The following is an 18,342-nucleotide window of genomic DNA, read 5'->3' as shown; positions in this document are numbered from 1 at the left end:
GTATTGTCTATCCTAGGATTCTCAAAAAAAAATTTGTGCACGATAATCCCATGCCTTTTCAGCTCACCATAAATGATGGATAGCTGCCATGTAGAAGTCTGTAATGTGGGAGCTGATTCAAGTTCATCTGAATTGCATCCATCAGAGCTGCCTCTTGCCTCTCTGGAATTGCTTCCAAGCGCAGTGGGGATACAACTGTCCCAGAGCCATTCCAGATTTTGACTTCTCATAAGTAAGTCGACTACATTAATGCCTTTTCAGCAAACAAAATAATTAACCGAAGGGTTGCAACCGTGTTCCCTGTGTTTTGTGCTTCCGGTATGTTGCTCTTTATGATGCAGAACATAATGCAAAAGGTAGTATGAAAATAACCCATTATGAAGGAAAAGAATGAACACTGTAGTGGTGAAAGGGTTGAGGAGAGTCTCTTGTTCATTGTCTTGCAACATGAACAATTAACTAATTTTAATTTCCTATTGTATGTTTTCCTGGAATATAATAATGGCATACGAAGATCTATAAATATGTAGAACTTGTCCATTTGTTGATAAGACTTTGGAGATTCAAGACTTCTTGGCTTTCTCAAATATTACTTCTATTTTTCCGTTCAAGAAAAAAATTACAAAAAGGAGTTGGTGTAGTAGCACTGACCATTGGAGCATCAATGCTCCAACAAAAGCAGTGTACAATAAGTGAAGTCATTCAGCATTATAGTTCCTGGCTTTGTCTCTAAAAACTGCTTGTGTATCACATTTTTAAAGTGCAAAAAAAACTCCAAATGCAATAAAGAGGTGAATAAAAATGAATCTGTATTGACTATGCTTGCATATAACTTTACGAGCTGGAGTGCCCGGTGGTGCCGAGGGTTTTTTGAGGGCATGTTATGAAAAAAGTAGAAATAATTTTTTATTATATACAGACTTGGGGGGGAGAGAGAGAGAGAGAGACTGGGGGGAGAAGAGAGAGAGAGAGAGAAAGACTGGGGGGAGAAGAGAGAGACGGGGGGCAAGAGCGAGACAGACTGCTGGATTTAGTTCGGGATTAGCCTGGCGAGAAGGGGGGGTGGAGGAGCGCCTCAGGCCTTGCCCGATGAACCCCTGCGAAGGAAGGAAGAAGGCGAGCTCTCCCTCCCTCTCCCACCCCCTCACTCTTTCCCTCCCTCACCCACCCCCTCACTCTTTCCCTCCCTCACCCTCTCTCTCTCCCTCCTGCTGTCTCTCCCTGCTTTACTCTCTCTCCCTCCCTCCCCTCTCCTCTCCCTACCTCCCTCCCCTCTCCTCTCCCTCCCCCTCTCCTCTACCTACCTCCCTCCCTCCCCCCTCTCCTCACCCTCCCTGCCCCTCTCCCTCCCTCCCCCTCTCCCTCCCCTCTCCTCTCCCCCCTCCCTCCCCCTCTGCTCTCCCCCCTCCCTCCCCCTCTGCTCTCCCCCCTCCCTCCCCCTCTGCTCTCCCCCCTCCCTCCCCCTCTGCTCTCCCTCCCTCCCCCTCTGCTCTCCCTCCCTCCCCCTCTGCTCTCCCTCTCCCTCTCTCTGCCTCCCCCTCTCCCTCTCTCTCCCTCCCCCTGTCCCTGCTTTACTCTCTCTCCCTCCCTCCCCTCTCCTCCTCTCCCTCCCCCCCTCCTCTCCCTCCCCCCCTCCTTCTCTCCTCCCCTCCCCCTCTCCTGTCCCTCCCCCCCTCTCCTGTCCCTTCCCCCCCTCCTGTCCCTCCCCCCCCTCTCCTGTCCCTCCCCCCCTCTCCTGTCACAATTCACAATTCAAATCGCTTTATTGGCATGATAAGTTACATCTTATGTTGCCAAAGCATCAAAATACATTTATGGTTGAGCACATAAACACAGTTCTATTCATACAGTGTATAAACAGGTATATCCCTGAGTGTATAAATATACATTCGCATTGTTTATATATATTTTCTTAGTTTACTGGTTGTCCCCTCTGTTCATGGCAAGCTGTAACATAGTGTGCCGCCAGTGTTACACAGCTTCTCTCCTTTCCCAGTAGGAATGGGAGTTTTTGGTTGTCATTCAGATTTCTGAATTCAGGGCATATTTGTGAGAATTTTTGGTAGAAATTCTCCCTGATGCCCTGATATTTTCCACAGGCTGTGAGGAAGTGCCTCTCTGTCTCCACTACTCCTGACTGCCTTCTCTTGGCTGCCTGTGTCTGCCTTTTTCGATCGCTAGGCTATGTTCGCTAAGTCTGTACCTTGTCAAGGTTCTTCTCAGTTTGTTATTCTTTACCATGGTCAGGTAATCAGCTATGTTGTATTGTCTGTTTAGGGCCAAGTAGCAATTGAGTTTGCTTTGGGTTTTTGTTGTTTCTGCCCAATATGTCAGATATTTTTCCTTTTGCTTAGCGACGATTGTGTTGGGTCGAATTCTTTGTGTTACCCTGTCACTGTCCTGGGGCTGGTTATTGTTAGTATTGTTAGTAGTTACTTCACTGAGTCCCAGGACTAGTTGACTGAGGGTATTCTTCTTTATGGTCAGCTCTTGGCATTTCAGGGCGTCGTAGTGATAGCATTGGGGGGTTGCTCATTTGCAGGTGATTCCAAAATTTGGTGGCTCTTTTTTGGATAGTGATTATTAATGGATATTGGCCTAGTTCCGCCCTGCATGCATTGTTTACTGTTTTCCTTTGAGTCCGGAAGATACTTTTACAGAATTCTGCATGTAGGATCTCAATTGGGTGTTTGTCCCATTTTGCAAATTCTTCTTGAGTTAGTGGGTCCCCATACCTCACTGCCATAGAGTGCAATTGGTTCAATTACTGATTTGAAAATTTGAGCCAAATGCTAATTGGAATTTCTATTTGGATTGATTTTTTGATGGCATAGAAAGCCCTTCTTGCTTTCTCTGTCCCTCCCCCCCTCTCCTGTCCCTCCCCTCTTCTCCTGTCCCTCCCCCCCTCTCTTGTCCCTCCCCCCTCTCCTGTCCCTCCCCCCCTCTCCTGTCCCTCCCCCCCTCTCCTGTCCCTCCCCCCTCTCTCCTGTCCCTCCCCCCTCTCCTGTCCCTCCCCCCCTCTCCTGTCCCTCCCCCCTCTCCTGTCCCTCCCCCCTCTCCTGTCCCTCCCCCCTCCTCTTCCCTCCCCCCCCTCTCCTGTCCCTCCCCCCCTCTCCTGTCCCTCCCCCCCTCTCCTGTCCCTCCCCCCCTCTCCTGTCCCTCCCCCCCTCTCCTGTCCCTCCCCCCTCTCCTGTCCCTCCCCCCTCTCCTGTCCCTCCCCCCCTCTCCCTGTCCCTCCCCCCCTCTCCTGTCCCTCCCCCCCTCTCCTGTCCCTCCCCCCTCTCCTGTCCTCCCCTCTCCTGTCCCTCCCCCTCTCCTGTCCCTTCCCCCTCTCCTGTCCCTTCCCCCTCTCCTGTCCCTCCCCCCCTCTCCTGTCCCTCCCCCCCTCTCCTGTCCCTCCCCCCTCTCCTGTCCCTCCCCCCTCTCCTGTCCCTCCCCCCTCTCCTGTCCCTCCCCCCCTCTCCTGTCCCTCCCCCCCCTGTCCCTCCCCCCCCTGTCCCTCCCCTCTCCCTCTCCCTCTCCTCCTCTCCCTCCCCCCCTCGCCCCCCTCTCCTGTCCCTCCCCCCTCTCCTGTCCCTCCCCCCTCTCCTGTCCCTCCCCCCCTCCTGTCCCTCCCCCTCCTGTCCCTCCCCCCTCTCCTGTCCCTCCCCCCCTCTCCTGTCCCTCCCCTCTCCCTCTCCTCCTCTCCCTCCCCCCTCCTTCTCTCCTCCCCTCGCCCCCCTCTCCTGTCCCTCCCCCCTCTCCTGTCCCTCCCCCCTCTCCTGTCCCTCCCCCCTCTCCTCCCCTCGCCCCCCTCTCCTGTCCCTCCCCCCTCTCCTGTCCCTCCCCCCTCTCCTGTCCCTCCCCCCTCTCCTGTCCCTCCCCCCCTCTCCTGTCCCTCCCCCCCTCTCCTGTCCCTCCCCCCCCTGTCCCTCCCCCCCCTGTCCCTCCCCTCTCCCTCTCCTGTCCCTCTCCCTCTCCTCCTCTCCCTCCCCCCCTCCTGTCCCTCCCCCCCTCTCCTGTCCCTCCCCTCTCCCTCTCCTCCTCTCCCTCCCCCCTCCTTCTCTCCTCCCCTCGCCCCCTCTCCTGTCCCTCCCCCCTCTCCTGTCCCTCCCCCCTCTCCTGTCCCTCCCCCCTCTCCTGTCCCTCCCCCCTCTCCTGTCCCTCCCCCCTCTCCTGTCCCTCCCCCCCTCTCCTGTCCCTCCCCCCCTCTCCTGTCCCTCCCCCCCTCTCCTGTCCCTCCCCCCCTCTCCTGTCCCTCCCCCCCTCCTGTCCCTCCCCCCCTCCTGTCCCTCCCCCCCTCTCCTGTCCCTCCCCTCTCCCTCTCCTCCTCTCCCTCCCCTCTCCTCCTCTCCCTCCCCCCCTCCTTCTCTCCTCCCCTCCCCCCTCTCCTGTCCCTCCCCCCCTCTCCTGTCCCTCCCCCCCTCTCCTGTCCCTCCCCCCCTCTCCTGTCCCTCCCCCCCTCTCCTGTCCCTCCCCCCCTCCTGTCCCTCCCCCCCTCTCCTGTCCCTCCCCCCCCCTCCTGTCTCTCCCCCCCTCTCCTGTCTCTCCCCCCCTCTCCTGTCCCCTCCCCCCCTCTCCTGTCCCCTCCCCCCCTCTCCTGTCCCTCTCCTCCCCCCCTCTCCTGTCCCTCTCCTCCCCCCCTCTCCTGTCCCCCCCCTCTCCTGTCCCTCCCCCCCTCTCCTGTCCCTCCCCCCCTCTCCTGTCCCCTCCCCCCCTCTCCTGTCCCCCCTCTCCTGTCCCTCCCCCCCCCTCTCCTGTCCCTCTCCTGTCCCTCTCCTCCCCCCCTCTCCTGTCCCTCCCCCCCCTCTCCTGTCCCTCCCCCCCTCTCCTGTCCCTCCCCCCTCTCCTGTCCCTCCCCCCCTCTCCTGTCCCTCCCCCCCTCTCCTGTCCCTCCCCCCCCCTCTCCTGTCCCTCCCCCCCTCTCCTGTCCCTCCCCCCTCTCCTGTCCCTCCCCTCTCCCTCTCCTCCTCTCCCTCCCCCCTCCTTCTCTCCTCCCCTCCCCCCTCTCCTGTCCCTCCCCCCTCTCCTGTCCCTCCCCCCCTCTCCTGTCCCTCCCCCCCTCCTGTCCCTCCCCCCCTCTCCTGTCTCTCCCCCCCCTCTCCTGTCTCTCCCCCCCTCTCCTGTCTCTCCCCCCCTCTCCTGTCTCTCCCCCCCTCTCCTGTCTCTCCCCCCCTCTCCTGTCCCCTCGCCCCCCTCTCCTGTCCCTCCCCCCCCTCCTGTCCCTCCCCCTCCTGTCCCTCCCCCTCCTGTCCCTCCCCCCCTCTCCTGTCCCTCCCCCCCTCTCCTGTCCCTCCCCTCTCCCTCTCCTCCTCTCCCTCCCCCCTCCTTCTCTCCTCCCCTCGCCCCCCTCTCCTGTCCCTCCCCCCTCTCCTGTCCCTCCCCCCTCTCCTGTCCCTCCCCCCTCTCCTCCCCTCGCCCCCCTCTCCTGTCCCTCCCCCCTCTCCTGTCCCTCCCCCCTCTCCTGTCCCTCCCCCCTCTCCTGTCCCTCCCCCCTCTCCTGTCCCTCCCCCCCTCTCCTGTCCCTCCCCCCCTCTCCTGTCCCTCCCCCCCTCTCCTGTCCCTCCCCCCCTGTCCCTCCCCTCTCCCTCTCCTGTCCCTCTCCCTCTCCTCCTCTCCCTCCCCCCTCCTGTCCCTCCCCCCCTCCTGTCCCTCCCCCCCTCTCCTGTCCCTCCCCTCTCCCTCTCCTCCTCTCCCTCCCCCCTCCTTCTCTCCTCCCCTCGCCCCCTCTCCTGTCCCTCCCCCCTCTCCTGTCCCTCCCCCCTCTCCTGTCCCTCCCCCCTCTCCTGTCCCTCCCCCCTCTCCTGTCCCTCCCCCCTCTCCTGTCCCTCCCCCCTCTCCTGTCCCTCCCCCCCTCTCCTGTCCCTCCCCCCCTCTCCTGTCCCTCCCCCCCTCTCCTGTCCCTCCCCCCCTCCTGTCCCTCCCTCCCTCTCCTGTCCCTCCCTCCCTCTCCTGTCCCTCCCTCCCTCTCCTGTCCCTCCCCTCTCCCTCTCCTCCTCTCCCTCCCCTCTCCTCCGCTCCCTCCCCTCTCCTCCTCTCCCTCCCCCCCTCCTTCTCTCCCCCCCTCCTTCTCTCCCCCCCCTCCTTCTCTCCTCCCCTCCCCCCTCTCCTGTCCCTCCCCCCCTCTCCTGTCCCTCCCCCCCTCTCCTGTCCCTCCCCCCTCCTGTCCCTCCCCCCTCCTGTCCCTCCCCCCCTCTCCTGTCCCTCCCCCCCCTCCTGTCTCTCCCCCCCTCTCCTGTCTCTCCCCCCCCTCTCCTGTCCCCTCCCCCCCTCTCCTGTCCCCTCCCCCCCCTCTCCTGTCCCTCTCCTCCCCCCCTCTCCTGTCCCCCCCCTCTCCTGTCCCTCCCCCCCTCTCCTGTCCCTCCCCCCCCTCTCCTGTCCCTCCCCCCCTCTCCTGTCCCTCCCCCCCTCTCCTGTCCCCTCCCCCCCTCTCCTGTCCCCTCCCCCCCTCTCCTGTCCCCTCCCCCCCTCTCCTGTCCCCTCCCCCCCTCTCCTGTCCCCTCCCCCCCTCTCCTGTCCCCCCTCTCCTGTCCCTCCCCCCCTCTCCTGTCCCTCCCCCCCTCTCCTGTCCCTCTCCTCCCCCCCTCTCCTGTCCCTCTCCTCCCCCCCTCTCCTGTCCCTCCCCCCCCTCTCCTGTCCCTCCCCCCCTCTCCTGTCCCTCCCCCCTCTCCTGTCCCTCCCCCCCTCTCCTGTCCCTCCCCCCCCTCTCCTGTCCCTCCCCCCCCTCTCCTGTCCCTCCCCCCCTCTCCTGTCCCTCCCCCCCTCTCCTGTCCCTCCCCCCCTCTCCTGTCCCTCCCCCCCCCTCTCCTGTCCCTCCCCCCCCTCTCCTGTCCCTCCCCCCCTCTCCTGTCCCTCCCCCCCTCTCCTGTCCCTCCCCCCTCTCCTGTCCCTCCCCCCTCTCCTGTCCCTCCCCCCCTCTCCTGTCCCTCCCCCCCTCTCCTGTCCCTCCCCCCCTCTCCTGTCCCTCTCCCCCCTCTCCTGTCCCTCCCCCCTCTCCTGTCCCTCCCCCCCTCTCCTGTCCCTCCCCCCCTCTCCTGTCCCTCCCCCCCCTCTCCTGTCCCTCCCCCCCCTCTCCTGTCCCTCCCCCCCTCTCCTGTCCCTCCCCCCTCTCCTGTCCCTCCCCCCCTCTCCTGTCCCTCCCCTCTCCCTCTCCTCCTCTCCCCTCTCCCTCTCCTCCTCTCCCTCCCCCCCTCCTTCTCTCCTCCCCTCCCCCCTCTCCTGTCCCTCCCCCCTCTCCTGTCCCTCCCCCCCTCCTGTCCCTCCCCCCCTCCTGTCCCTCCCCCCCTCCTGTCCCTCCCCCCCTCCTGTCCCTCCCCCCCCTCTCCTGTCCCTCCCCCCCCCTCTCCTGTCTCTCCCCCCCCTCTCCTGTCTCTCCCCCCCTCTCCTGTCTCTCCCCCCCCTCTCCTGTCCCCTCCCCCCCTCCCCCCCTCTCCTGTCCCCTCCCCCCCTCTCCTGTCCCCCCTCTCCTGTCCCTCCCCCCCTCTCCTGTCCCTCCCCTCTCCCTCTCCTCCTCTCCCTCCCCCCCTCCTTCTCTCCTCCCCTCCCCCCTCTCCTGTCCCTCCCCCCTCTCCTGTCCCTCCCCCCCTCCTGTCCCTCCCCCCCTCTCCTGTCCCTCCCCCCCCCTCTCCTGTCTCTCCCCCCCCTCTCCTGTCTCTCCCCCCCTCTCCTGTCCCCCCTCTCCTGTCCCTCTCCTCCCCCCCTCTCCTGTCCCTCCCCCCCTCTCCTGTCCCTCCCCCCTCTCCTGTCCCTCCCCCCCTCTCCTGTCCCTCCCCCCTCTCCTGTCCCTCCCCCCTCTCCTGTCCCTCCCCCCCCTCTCCTGTCCCTCCCCCCTCTCCTGTCCCTCCCCCCCCTCCTGTCCCTCCCCCCCTCTCCTGTCCCTCCCCCCCCTCTCCTGTCCCTCCCCCCCTCTCCTGTCCCTCCCCCTCCCTCCCGCCCTATGATTTTCCTCCCCCTCCCTCCCTCCCCCTGATTTCCCCCCCTCCCCCTGATTTCCTCCCCCTCCCTCCCTCCCCCTGATTTCCTCCCCCCTCCCCCTCCCCCCCTTCCTCCCCCTCCCTCCCTCTGATTTCCTCTCCCCCCCCCCCCCCTCCCTCCCCCTGATTTCCTCCCCCCCCCCCCCCCCCCCGAGCCCGGACGCGGTGCCCCGAAGCCCCCATGTGCGGATCAGGGCCAGCCCGCGCGCGGCCTAGTGCGTGAGGCCCAGCCCGACTCACCTTAACTCGGGTCCCGCTCCGGGCCGCTGCCGACGTTCACGCGCTCGCTGTCTCCCGCCCTGCCAGCCTTTACAAGATGGCGGCGATGGCTACGCTCTGCTCTGTCCCGCCCCGCCAGCCTTTACCAAGATGGCGGCGATCGCGGGCCGCTGGTTTGGAATCGGGCCCAGCGGGACGGGCGGTGCCTAGCTCGGGCGTGGCTGGCGAGGAGAGGCTTCGAGGCCTAAGGCCTGCAGGCAGCTCATCCACCGCCGAGGGGGGAAAAGCCCAAGTCCCCTTTGCAAATGGAGTTTTTTTTCCTTTTAAAACCAACTTTTTTTTTTGCTGGAAATCTATATTTCATATCATTTAATCCCCATTACCATTTTTTTTAGCTTGAGGCCCGGCAGGTGTTTAATGGCCGCCGCATAGCTCCCACTCCCGCACTAACGGCAGTTTGAATGATTAGGCCCCGCCCACCCCGTAGGATTGGTCAACCATCACGTCACTCAACGCTAATGAGCGGTAGGATTGGTCAACCGCTAATGAGCGGATTTTGTCCTTTTTTTGAACGTTTTTTGTATAGTGTCCGAACAATTTTTGTCTGACCAAAAAGTAAATACGCCTATTAGACTCCCCTAATGATAAGCTTTCTTTTGATATAATGTGTGTAGGTACGCTCTATAACTTTTGAGTGTATAGCGGACAAACAGACAAACCAACTCTTTTATATATAGATACAGATAATAAGGAAATGACAGAGACATTAAACAAATACTTTGGAGGGAATTTTAACCTAAAAATAAATGGGTGGGTTGGGAGGGTGGGGTAGTTAAAGTGTTCAAAATGTGAATCCCGACCTCAACCCGCCCACTTCCAGTTTTAACAGAAGCAGCTTGGGAGCGGAGGGACGGGGTCAGGCAGCCAACCCACTGCCAGGAGGCAAGAGGCATATTTAAATATAATGAGGCTAGAAGCCTCTTATATAACCTCCATTTTGTGTTCAACTGTACCTGGTTGGGTTTTACACACTTCGTAAAACCCGGCAGTTACAGCAAGGCGAGGACTGCTGCATCCATGAGCTAAGTGCCCTTACACCTACCTCCTGGATCCAAGATCCCTGCCTTAAACCCCCCCCCCCCCCCCCGCGATCGGAGACCCCCCTCTTTCCCCCCCCCCCCCCCCCCAAACAAGGCCTCCAACCGCCTTCCTGGACTCTTCCCCTTCCACCCCCTACCCCCACCGATGATCCTCAGGCAGGCCTTGATCATTGCTTCCCTGCTTCTCTTCCCCCCCCCCCCCCCCAAAATCCCCAAATGCTCCAGCCTCGATGCTTCCCGCCCTGATCGTCTCTCTCTCTGCCGCCCCCCACTCGATCCCCCCCCTCCCCCCTCTCTGCAGTCTAGTGCTGCAGGCCTATCCACCCTGGCTGTGAGTGGGAAACAGAGGCTTCTCATGCAAATCAGGCACCGCCGTTAAATTCGGCAGAGCCTGTGGGAAACCTATTCTCCCGGGTTTCCCGACCGCCTCGGAGTCTCCCCCCACCCCATCCTGACCTGCCTTCCCCATTAAAATTCAGCCCTTTGTATCTGTCTTCATGGGAGGAAGAAGACAAAAATAAATTACGGAAATAGCGGGGATTCAAGGGTCTAGTGAGAATGGGGAACTTAAATAAATTAGTATTAGTAAAGAAATAGTACTAGAGAAAATAATGGGGCTAAAAGTTAACAGATCTCCTGGACCTGATGGCCTACATGCTAGGGTTTTAAAAGAGGTGGCTATGGAGATGGTGGATGCATTGGTTTTGATCTTCTGTAATTCCCTAGATTCTAGAACTGTCCCAGCGGATTGGAGGGTAGCAAATGTAACCCCACTATTCAAGAAAGGAAGGAGAGGGAAAACAAAACTATTAAGACCAGCCTGACATCAGTAGTAGGGAAAAGGCTAGAATCTGTTATTAGGGAAAACAGAGAGTAGGAATAAATGGGTAATTTTCAGGTTTCCAGGCTGTAACTAGTGGGGTACCGCAAGGATCAGTGCCTGGGCCTCAGCTATTTACAATCTTTATCAATGACTTGGATGAGGGGAACGAGTGTAATATATCCAAGCTTGCTGACGATAAAACGCTAGATGGGAAAGTAAGTTGTGAGGAGGATGGAAAGAGGCTGCAAAGGGGTATAGACCGGCTAAGTGAGTGGGCAAGAACTTGGCAGATGGAATATAATATGGAGAAATGTGAAGTTATCCACTTTGGTAGGAAAAATAGAAAAGCAGAGTATTTTTTAAATGGTGAGAGAATTGGAAATGTTGGTGTTCAGAGGGACCTGGGTGTCCTTGTACACGAATCACTGAAAGGTAACATGCAGGTACAGCAAGCAATTAGGAAAGCAAATGGTATCTTGGCCTTTATTACAAGAGGTTTTGAGTATATAAGAGTAAAGCGGTCTTACTGCAATTATATAGAGACCACACCTGGAGTACTGTGTACAGTTTTGGTCTCCTACCTAAGGAAGGATATACTTTGCCTTATAAGGGAGTACAACGAAGGTTCACCAGACTGATTACTAGAATGGGGGATTGTCCTATGAGGAGAGATTGAGGAGACTAGGTCTATATTCCCTAGAATTTAGAAGAATGAGAAGTGATCTCATTGAAAGATATAAAATTCTTATAAGGCTTGACCAGGTAGATGCTGGGAGGATGTTTCCCCTGGCTGGGGAGTCTAGAACTAGGGGTCACAGTCTTAGAATAAGGGGTCGCCCATTTAGGAATGAGATAAGGCGAAATTTCTTCACTCGGAGAGTTGTAAATCTTTTGAATTCTCTACCCCAGAGGGCTGTGGATGCTCAGTCGTTGAGTACATTCAAGAGTACATTCAAGACAGAGTTCAATAGATATTAAGGGAATCGAGGGATATGAGGATAGTGTGGGAAAGTGGAGTTTTTTTTTAATTCGTTCCTGGGATGTGGGCGTCACTGGCAAGGCCGGCATTTATTGCCCATCCCTAATTGCTGTTGAGAAGGTGGTGATGAGCTGCCTTCTTGAACCGCTGCAGTCTGCGTGGTGAAGGTTGAGGTGGAAGATCAGCCATGATATTATTGAATGGCAGAGCAGGCTCAAATGGCCTACTCCTGCTCCTATTTCTTACGATCTTATGACTCCTTGTCACTAACTGTAAAGAGCAAAATTAGATGTTGGAAACCATGTGCATGCATGAGAGCATTGACAGGAATTAACTTATTTCTGGATTATGAAGATGTAGATTTAACTGTTGGATTTCCCTAAAAAGTATTTGGTTGGAATGGACCTTTGGACCCCTCGCCCCTGAACTTTTTTGTACGTTAAACTTGAAGCACCCATTTTTCAAAGTTAGAATTTGTTGAACCTGGATATATTTGTCAGTTGTCCTGCTCTTCTCTCCTATACACATGCTGCAAACCTAGAAACTGCAGAGCCTTTTGGTACAGAATGAATTTTGTGGCTCCCATTTAGATTTACGATGTTAATGTGCATCTGTAATTTCATGCATCAAATTACTAAAAACATATGTACACTTATTGAAAAGAAAGGAACAGAAATTTTGCATTTTTTAATTAAAGAGTTAATAGTTTTGAATTTCTTTTTCTTCAGCTTGAGCCATTCACACAAGAAGTGTTGCAGCAAAGACCAAATCCCAATGCTGTTCGCTCCATTGAGAATGTAATCGAAATACAAAGTGAGTGTGGAAAGCAACAGAACTAGACCAATTTTCTGCTGTTGTATCCGTTACAGTGACTGACTGTATTGAATTAACTAACTTTTAAGATATTTGATTTAGTGGTAGGTCAAACGCACTTTTGTTGAACTTCAAAGCTTTCCTTTTCTTCGGAAGGAAAAAAAATCAGATTAAATATAATAATGTCATGCACACACAGAATGTCACTGAATATTGGTATACATAAAGCATCTGGCAGCAAGCTCTGTTTCTCTCCAGCACTGGAAGAGTGAGTAATGAGCCCCAGACCTTCCCTCCCTGCCTTTAGTGTCCTATCGAGACTGAGTTCTCACCCCTCCGAGTCCGAACGAATTTTACAAGGGATGTTCTAAATGAGCATCTGAAAGCTGAGAAATTCTTTCTGTATTATCTGAAGCCTTGAAGTTTGACATACTCCAAACATTTGACCATAACCTAAGCACTTGAAAAATAATCAGGAAATATCAGTGATATTTTAGAAGATCTGTAACCTGCCTCAAATGCTAAGGTAACTTGAGTTACAGTTGCACATGCCAGTACATATTGGAGCGATATAGCTCCATTTGCTGCCTATGACCTCCGTGTGTGGATTCTGTAAACTCAGCTGACCCATGCGGTGGCAATAAACCTCTTCTCCAGCTCCCTTCAGAGGGAGAGGAGAAAATCTGAGCAACAGTCAATCCAGACTGGTTACCTAGTCTCATCATTTCCTAACACGCAGTACCGAGTGAGATTGCCAGTGATATACATGTAGGGTCATGTAACTACCCTCTCAGCTGGGGAATGATTTGGGATGCTGGGAGGAAGGGCAGAAGAAAAGAAATAACCATTAAAAAAAAAAAAAATTTTTAATTACTTGTGTTTCTAAGTATAGAAAAATTAATTGATTTATGAAGGTTTTAAAGTGAGAAATTGTTGTAAAAGTTAAAATCGAGACTAAAGTGGTTTAAACACTTGACAAATACTGGGAGCCATGCATTTGGGGCAGCTGAACAGCTTTGAAATTATTTTAATTGTATCAACAAAACCTTGTGTATTTCATTTTTTTTAAAGTAACACCCACAATCACCCTGTACTACCACACTAGCAAAATTTAAATTTGCTTATTTAAATTAAAGAAGTAAGTCTTTTGGCTATCAGTTCACTTTTCAGAAGCTGTCCGCATTAAACTTTAAATTGATATCATGCACTTTCAGTTTTGTTCTACTTGATGCCACAACCTAACAATCAAAACTAAACTAGAGAACAAGATATTGCAATGTCATTTGCATAGCAACCTGCAATAACTTACTTTGACATCAGATAGAACAAGGAATGACATTGTGGCACCCTTAGTTTACATAGTATCGCTCTCACTGTAAACTCGGATTAGACTTGCTTGTTTAAATAGGTGTTGGCAGTGCAGCTAAGATTTTTTTTATTCTTGCTATGGAAAAATTTATAGTAGGGGAAGGAAATGTTACACATACATCAAATGAAACCAACCAAAGCACTTGCAAATTGGTCTCAAAAGGACTTTCAATGTTAGCTTAGTTTATTTTAACATATATATAAATTACAAGGCAAATAATTAATATCTCCACTAGAGGGCAGTTTTTTAAGTTCCCGATACAGCTGCATATAATAAATGTAGTTTTAGAAAAAAAACTTTCAAATATTTCTGTAAAAAAGGACTTTATCGCATTTAAAATACACTCTTACTGTACAAATGTGACAAAAATGGTTATTGGTGAGAACCTGAAATACTTGTGAAAATTATGGTGTTAAAAATGCATTTGGTTATAACATCTATCCCATATTATCTGTTTGAGTCCAGTGAAATTATTTGAATGGATTCGCCCTGTATTCACTGTCCACCAAGCTTGTCTATCTAACATCAATCGTCAATTATTCACAGTAAATAGGGGAATGCGATTTCCCCATTACAGAAGTGTAAGCCTAAAAATTACAGTGGTGATATTAGCAGACAAGCACTGAGCTTGTTTGTATGACAGTCCACTGTCTGTTATTTAAGAGGTATTAACTCATTTAAAATAACAAAATATTCTTGAATAAAATCTATTTTTTATTTATATCTTTCTTGCTGACAGACCTGTACCAGAAGATCTGTAAAGCTTGTGTTTATTGATGACATTTTTTATTTATCCTTAGGTAAATACTGGAAGTCGCTACAGCGCTTTTCTTCCACTGTGGGCTACTCGCTGATAGAGGCCCAAAAGTGTGATAAGGAAGAAGCTGACACAGTGACAGCTATGGCTTCATTGTCAATGGGAGTTAAACAAGGATCTGATGCTGAGAAGAGGTGAGACAGGAAGGAATACCTCACTCTTGACACTGTAAACAAGACTTGTTTCTGTGTTGATAGCTGGGAGATGGTGTTAGCTTCTTGGGAAAACAGCACTTGTTATGACAAACTTGCTAGTGTGTGGACTTGTTCAGAAACGTGACTAAGGAACCTTTGTCTTTACTGTTTGTAAGTTACATGAATATTTTCTTTTCCTTTCCTGCAGGCCAGATGATGAACCCATGGAGGAAGAGCCACCTATGTAGTTGCCAGCTGGAGTTCTCTCTTTTGCACACAATATCTTTATTTCTCTAACTCTGCCAAGACTTCATTCTGTATCTCCTGTGTCCTGCTGTGGTGTTCTTCCAGAATCCAAGGACAACTGGACAAAATGCTGGCAATAAAAAAAGTAAAGATTTTTTTTACCTCTCTGTCCATTCCTGAAATAGGTTTGTGGGACAGCCAGCATTTACTTTGGCAGAGTCACCGAGGAGATGGAATCTCAAAGCTCTGAGTTTACCTACTCAAAAGTTCTCCTGTCTCAGGCAGTCAACCACTGTTTCTAATGTTCTTGTCCTTTAGCAAAGGATCTCATGCCATCTACAAGTCCAGATGCGTTGATTGTAATCGCAACAAAATCAAGTGACGTACAGTAATTATTCAGAGAAACATGTACACTGTGGAGAGAAAGACTATACTAGAATGGAAGAGAACTGAGAGGGTGTTTGCTAAGAAGCCCTACGAAGACATGAGCGTTTGTGCCTTTTTATCAACAGATGGTTGCTGATTTTTGAATTGAGGAACAATGCCTTAAAGTGTGGAAATGATTCCTCCACTGTTAATGATGTGGAAAAGTGGTGGTGAAGAAGCCTTGTCTTTCCTGGCATGCGTGCAAAAAAAAATCAGAGATCCAGTCACTGGCTGGATTTTCATACCTTGTTGGAGTACCATTTTTGCTGTTTTTCCAAACAAAACCTAACCTATTTTAAGGTAGTTGCCAGTCCAGAGTGGCAGATATACTGTTGGAAATTGTCAGGTTATCATTAAAACCTGCTTTACTTATTATGCTGGGTTTATATAACACTGAGTAGTATAGGGAATCAACCAATAACAAAGCATGTGTTAGGTTGACTTGCGACAGATAAACATGTTTAAAGATTGGAATGTTAATCAAAAGCATGATACAGGATTTTTTTTCCAAACTTCCACTTCTGTGGTCCTCATTTCTAATAGAAACTGAAAACATAAACCAATAATCTGTTATCCATTAGACAACAAGAGGATTTTTGACAATAAGACCAGGTAATTTGTTAATAGTACGAGAGATAATCATGTACAAATGTTTTCTTAGCAGACCAAGTTTGATTTTATTAGGTGGGCACTTACAGGGGAAATGATGGCTTTTACTGAAGATGGGAGCAGATGGATTGTGGACACTTAGAGGAGCACCTCACTATGAATGTTTGTGGTCAGCCAACACATTTAAGTCACTTGGCAACTACCTTAACCATTGCATTTTTTTTTAATTTGTGTTTATTTTTACTCCTGGTAAACCATTTAACAAAATAATATCTACTTTTATATAAAGAAATCCTTACGAGTTTTTAAACCATGTTTCATAAGACCTAATAACTTGGGGTTTTTTATTACTTTTTTGGTGAGAATTCCAGTTACTTTTCCCACTGATATTTTGGTGAAATTCTTCTGTTCTTTTTATGACTTTTTTTGTGATTACTCCTTGGTTCCAGTCTAATTTTAATTTTCCTTATTTTTTTTCCTACATGGACTGTAGCTTTCTGATGGCTTAAATAAGTGTACTGGAGTTTTTCAGGAGGAAGTACTTTGAGTGAGGGATCTTGTTCAAACTTTGTGTAATGATTCCAATTGGTGTATATTACTATATGTTCTGTTCTAAGTAGATTTATAAATGAAGTCTTGTAAGAATAGTATTGCAAGGTGATATCATACCCATTTAAATATGAGTAATACTACAGTGATACTATATTTGATATTTGTAATTGGTTGCACTGCAGAAGGCTGCCATTTGCTAAGGGGGAGTTAGCATTAAGGTTTTCAGTTGCTCCACTCTGAAACCAAGAAGGAAGGTTGTGATGGCGTTTTTGTCCAAAGACTGATTGCTTTTATGGTGTGGTCTGTGAGCTGTGCTTATCAGCTATTGACAGGGGTAGGAAGCACTTGGTCCTGGGCCCGTGGTTGATTCCATTCTGCAGGTGCTTGGGTTGGCCCCAGAATGTGACTAATGCTGGTTGAAGCCTGGGTTGTAAAACAGCATTATTGCTGGAGTGTGGGAGAAGGAGCACTGTCCTACCATCTGTTGATGTACACAAGCACGCTCACCCTGGAATTTATGGGACAACTGACATGGGGGTCATTAACTAGTAACTTTTTTCTCTATGAGTAAATGGTTTTCATTCCTCCTTTTGTAATGGTTGCTTGAAGCTTAATGAATTTAGCGCTGTGAGGAGTATGTGGAGCATGTGTGCGTGTGTGAGATGTTTGGCAACACTGAATAAGGGCACTACTGTATTTTTGTTTTAAAACAGATTTACACAACATAAAATATAACCAGCTGTAATCTTTAAGACAGTGTTCCACACTTTCTATAGGATTATGTATGTTTGATTGCAAAGCAATTAACACATCAATTCTGTGACTTTTAAGAAACTGTTTGCATCTACTCTTGATGTTAAACATTCCTTTAAATAAGTGGAGTTATGTAGTCATTCCTTCTTTTGATAAGGTGAATTTAAACATTGTTTTAAGAGGGCCCATTGTTTGTTTTCTTTTAAGGGGCATTGAACTGTATTTTATTTTTGTCATTAAATGGGAGATAGTGAGCTTGCATGTGCCACAAGCAGAGATACCATTTGTTCTGTACAGGTATGCACGCAATTCGCATAAAGTTATTTCCAGGGCAGCTTACTGAGTTTCGCTTTTTTTCTTCTTGGTATCAGCAGATGAGGTTTTGACATTTTTTTCTGATGAATATATTAGTAAACCTCAGAAGGAGATGCCTCTGTCTTATTGAAATATCTTCAAATATCACTCTCTTTAATACTGTTATAAATTGATACTTAAATTTGACAAAAAAATCTAGCACTTGTGTCACACCAGTAGAATATTGCATAATCTGCATATAAAATTTTAAGAACACGCAGCAAAAAAAAAATTGTAAAACTGTTAACTGCCTGCGTCTTCTTGGGGCCAACCCTTTTGAGACGAGCAATTTTTTTTCTGGACTAAGTATTTAAGATCATAAACAGTTAACCTTTCAACGCAGCTGTTCTTTATCTCTGCCACCATAAATCGTGTAGCGGTAATCCACTTAGCAGTTGTGTATTGTGATCGATGTGGATGAATATTTACAAAGAGAGGTTTTTTTGGGGGCGGTATTGTTGTTACGAAGCAGGAGTGATGGTTACCTGTCAGCCTCACTTTCCTACATGTTTTGATATTGACTGCAAAGTATCACGTTACGGTGTATTACATTTTGTGCTCCATAGTGGAGGCGCCTTTTGTTTTCTTTTCCAGTTTGAGGGGATGAAAAAAGTGAGAGGGGTTTTAAAGTTTGTTCACCCAAAAACTTTTATTTCAGGTATGTAGTAATGGAAGTTGTAACTATATTTTAACCTTCTTTGTACCTATCCACACTCAAAATGACACCACCATTGTTATCAGTACCAGTAAACTGATTTTCTGTATTTTAGCCACAATCGATTTATTGTATGGACCTACTTTATTGGTGATAGCCTTATTGTGGTAGCTTTTGATGGTCTTCATTTGCCTGTTGAAATGGGTCAGCCTTTCAGACTGACCAATGGTGTATCTCCTTGACAGTACAGACTTCATTTTTGACTTTATTAGGAGTCCAGTATTTTGTACCACATTATGACAACTTGCTATTGTGGTGTAAATAAAACTAATTACAACATCACATTTAAAAGCTTGTTTTCCTTATTCTTAGGTGAGTTCTGTGTTGCTAATTCCTATTGAACTAAAATGTGGAGCTCGAAGTTGATCAAACTTGGTTAATCAAAGCAGGAGGGAGAAAAATCATCTACATTTCTACTTTAATAAATTATTTTTCTTTTTTCTATCAGAATTGTACTCTGAATGTATCTGAAAATTGGAAA

General features: G+C 50.6%; 1 protein-coding gene across 12 annotated transcripts in view; it reads left to right on the top strand.

Moving 5' to 3' along the window:
• The window catches only part of hdac4 (histone deacetylase 4), a 553,521-nt gene extending 535,376 nt beyond the window's left edge, over window positions 1–18,145 (top strand). For 11 of the 12 annotated variants that reach the window (XM_085985633.1, XM_085985631.1, XM_085985630.1 and 8 more), the window contains 3 exons: window positions 11,802–11,886; window positions 14,056–14,206; window positions 14,415–18,145. In XM_085985633.1, the coding sequence (XP_085841759.1) occupies window positions 11,802–11,886; window positions 14,056–14,206; window positions 14,415–14,454 (276 nt within the window). In that variant the 3' untranslated portion in view covers window positions 14,455–18,145. Of the gene's footprint in view, window positions 1–11,801; window positions 11,887–14,055; window positions 14,207–14,414 lie in introns of those variants that run through there. The other variant, XM_085985640.1, reaches the window with a different exon arrangement.
• Window positions 18,146–18,342: the final 197 nt, after the last annotated feature.

This window comes from Somniosus microcephalus, chromosome 4 (assembly GCF_052327205.1).
Source record: "Somniosus microcephalus isolate GS21.2 chromosome 4, FLI_Smic_1.0, whole genome shotgun sequence".
In the NCBI taxonomy this organism is placed as follows: Eukaryota; Metazoa; Chordata; class Chondrichthyes; order Squaliformes; family Somniosidae; genus Somniosus; species Somniosus microcephalus.
This window is presented reverse-complemented; position numbering and strand designations above follow the sequence as displayed.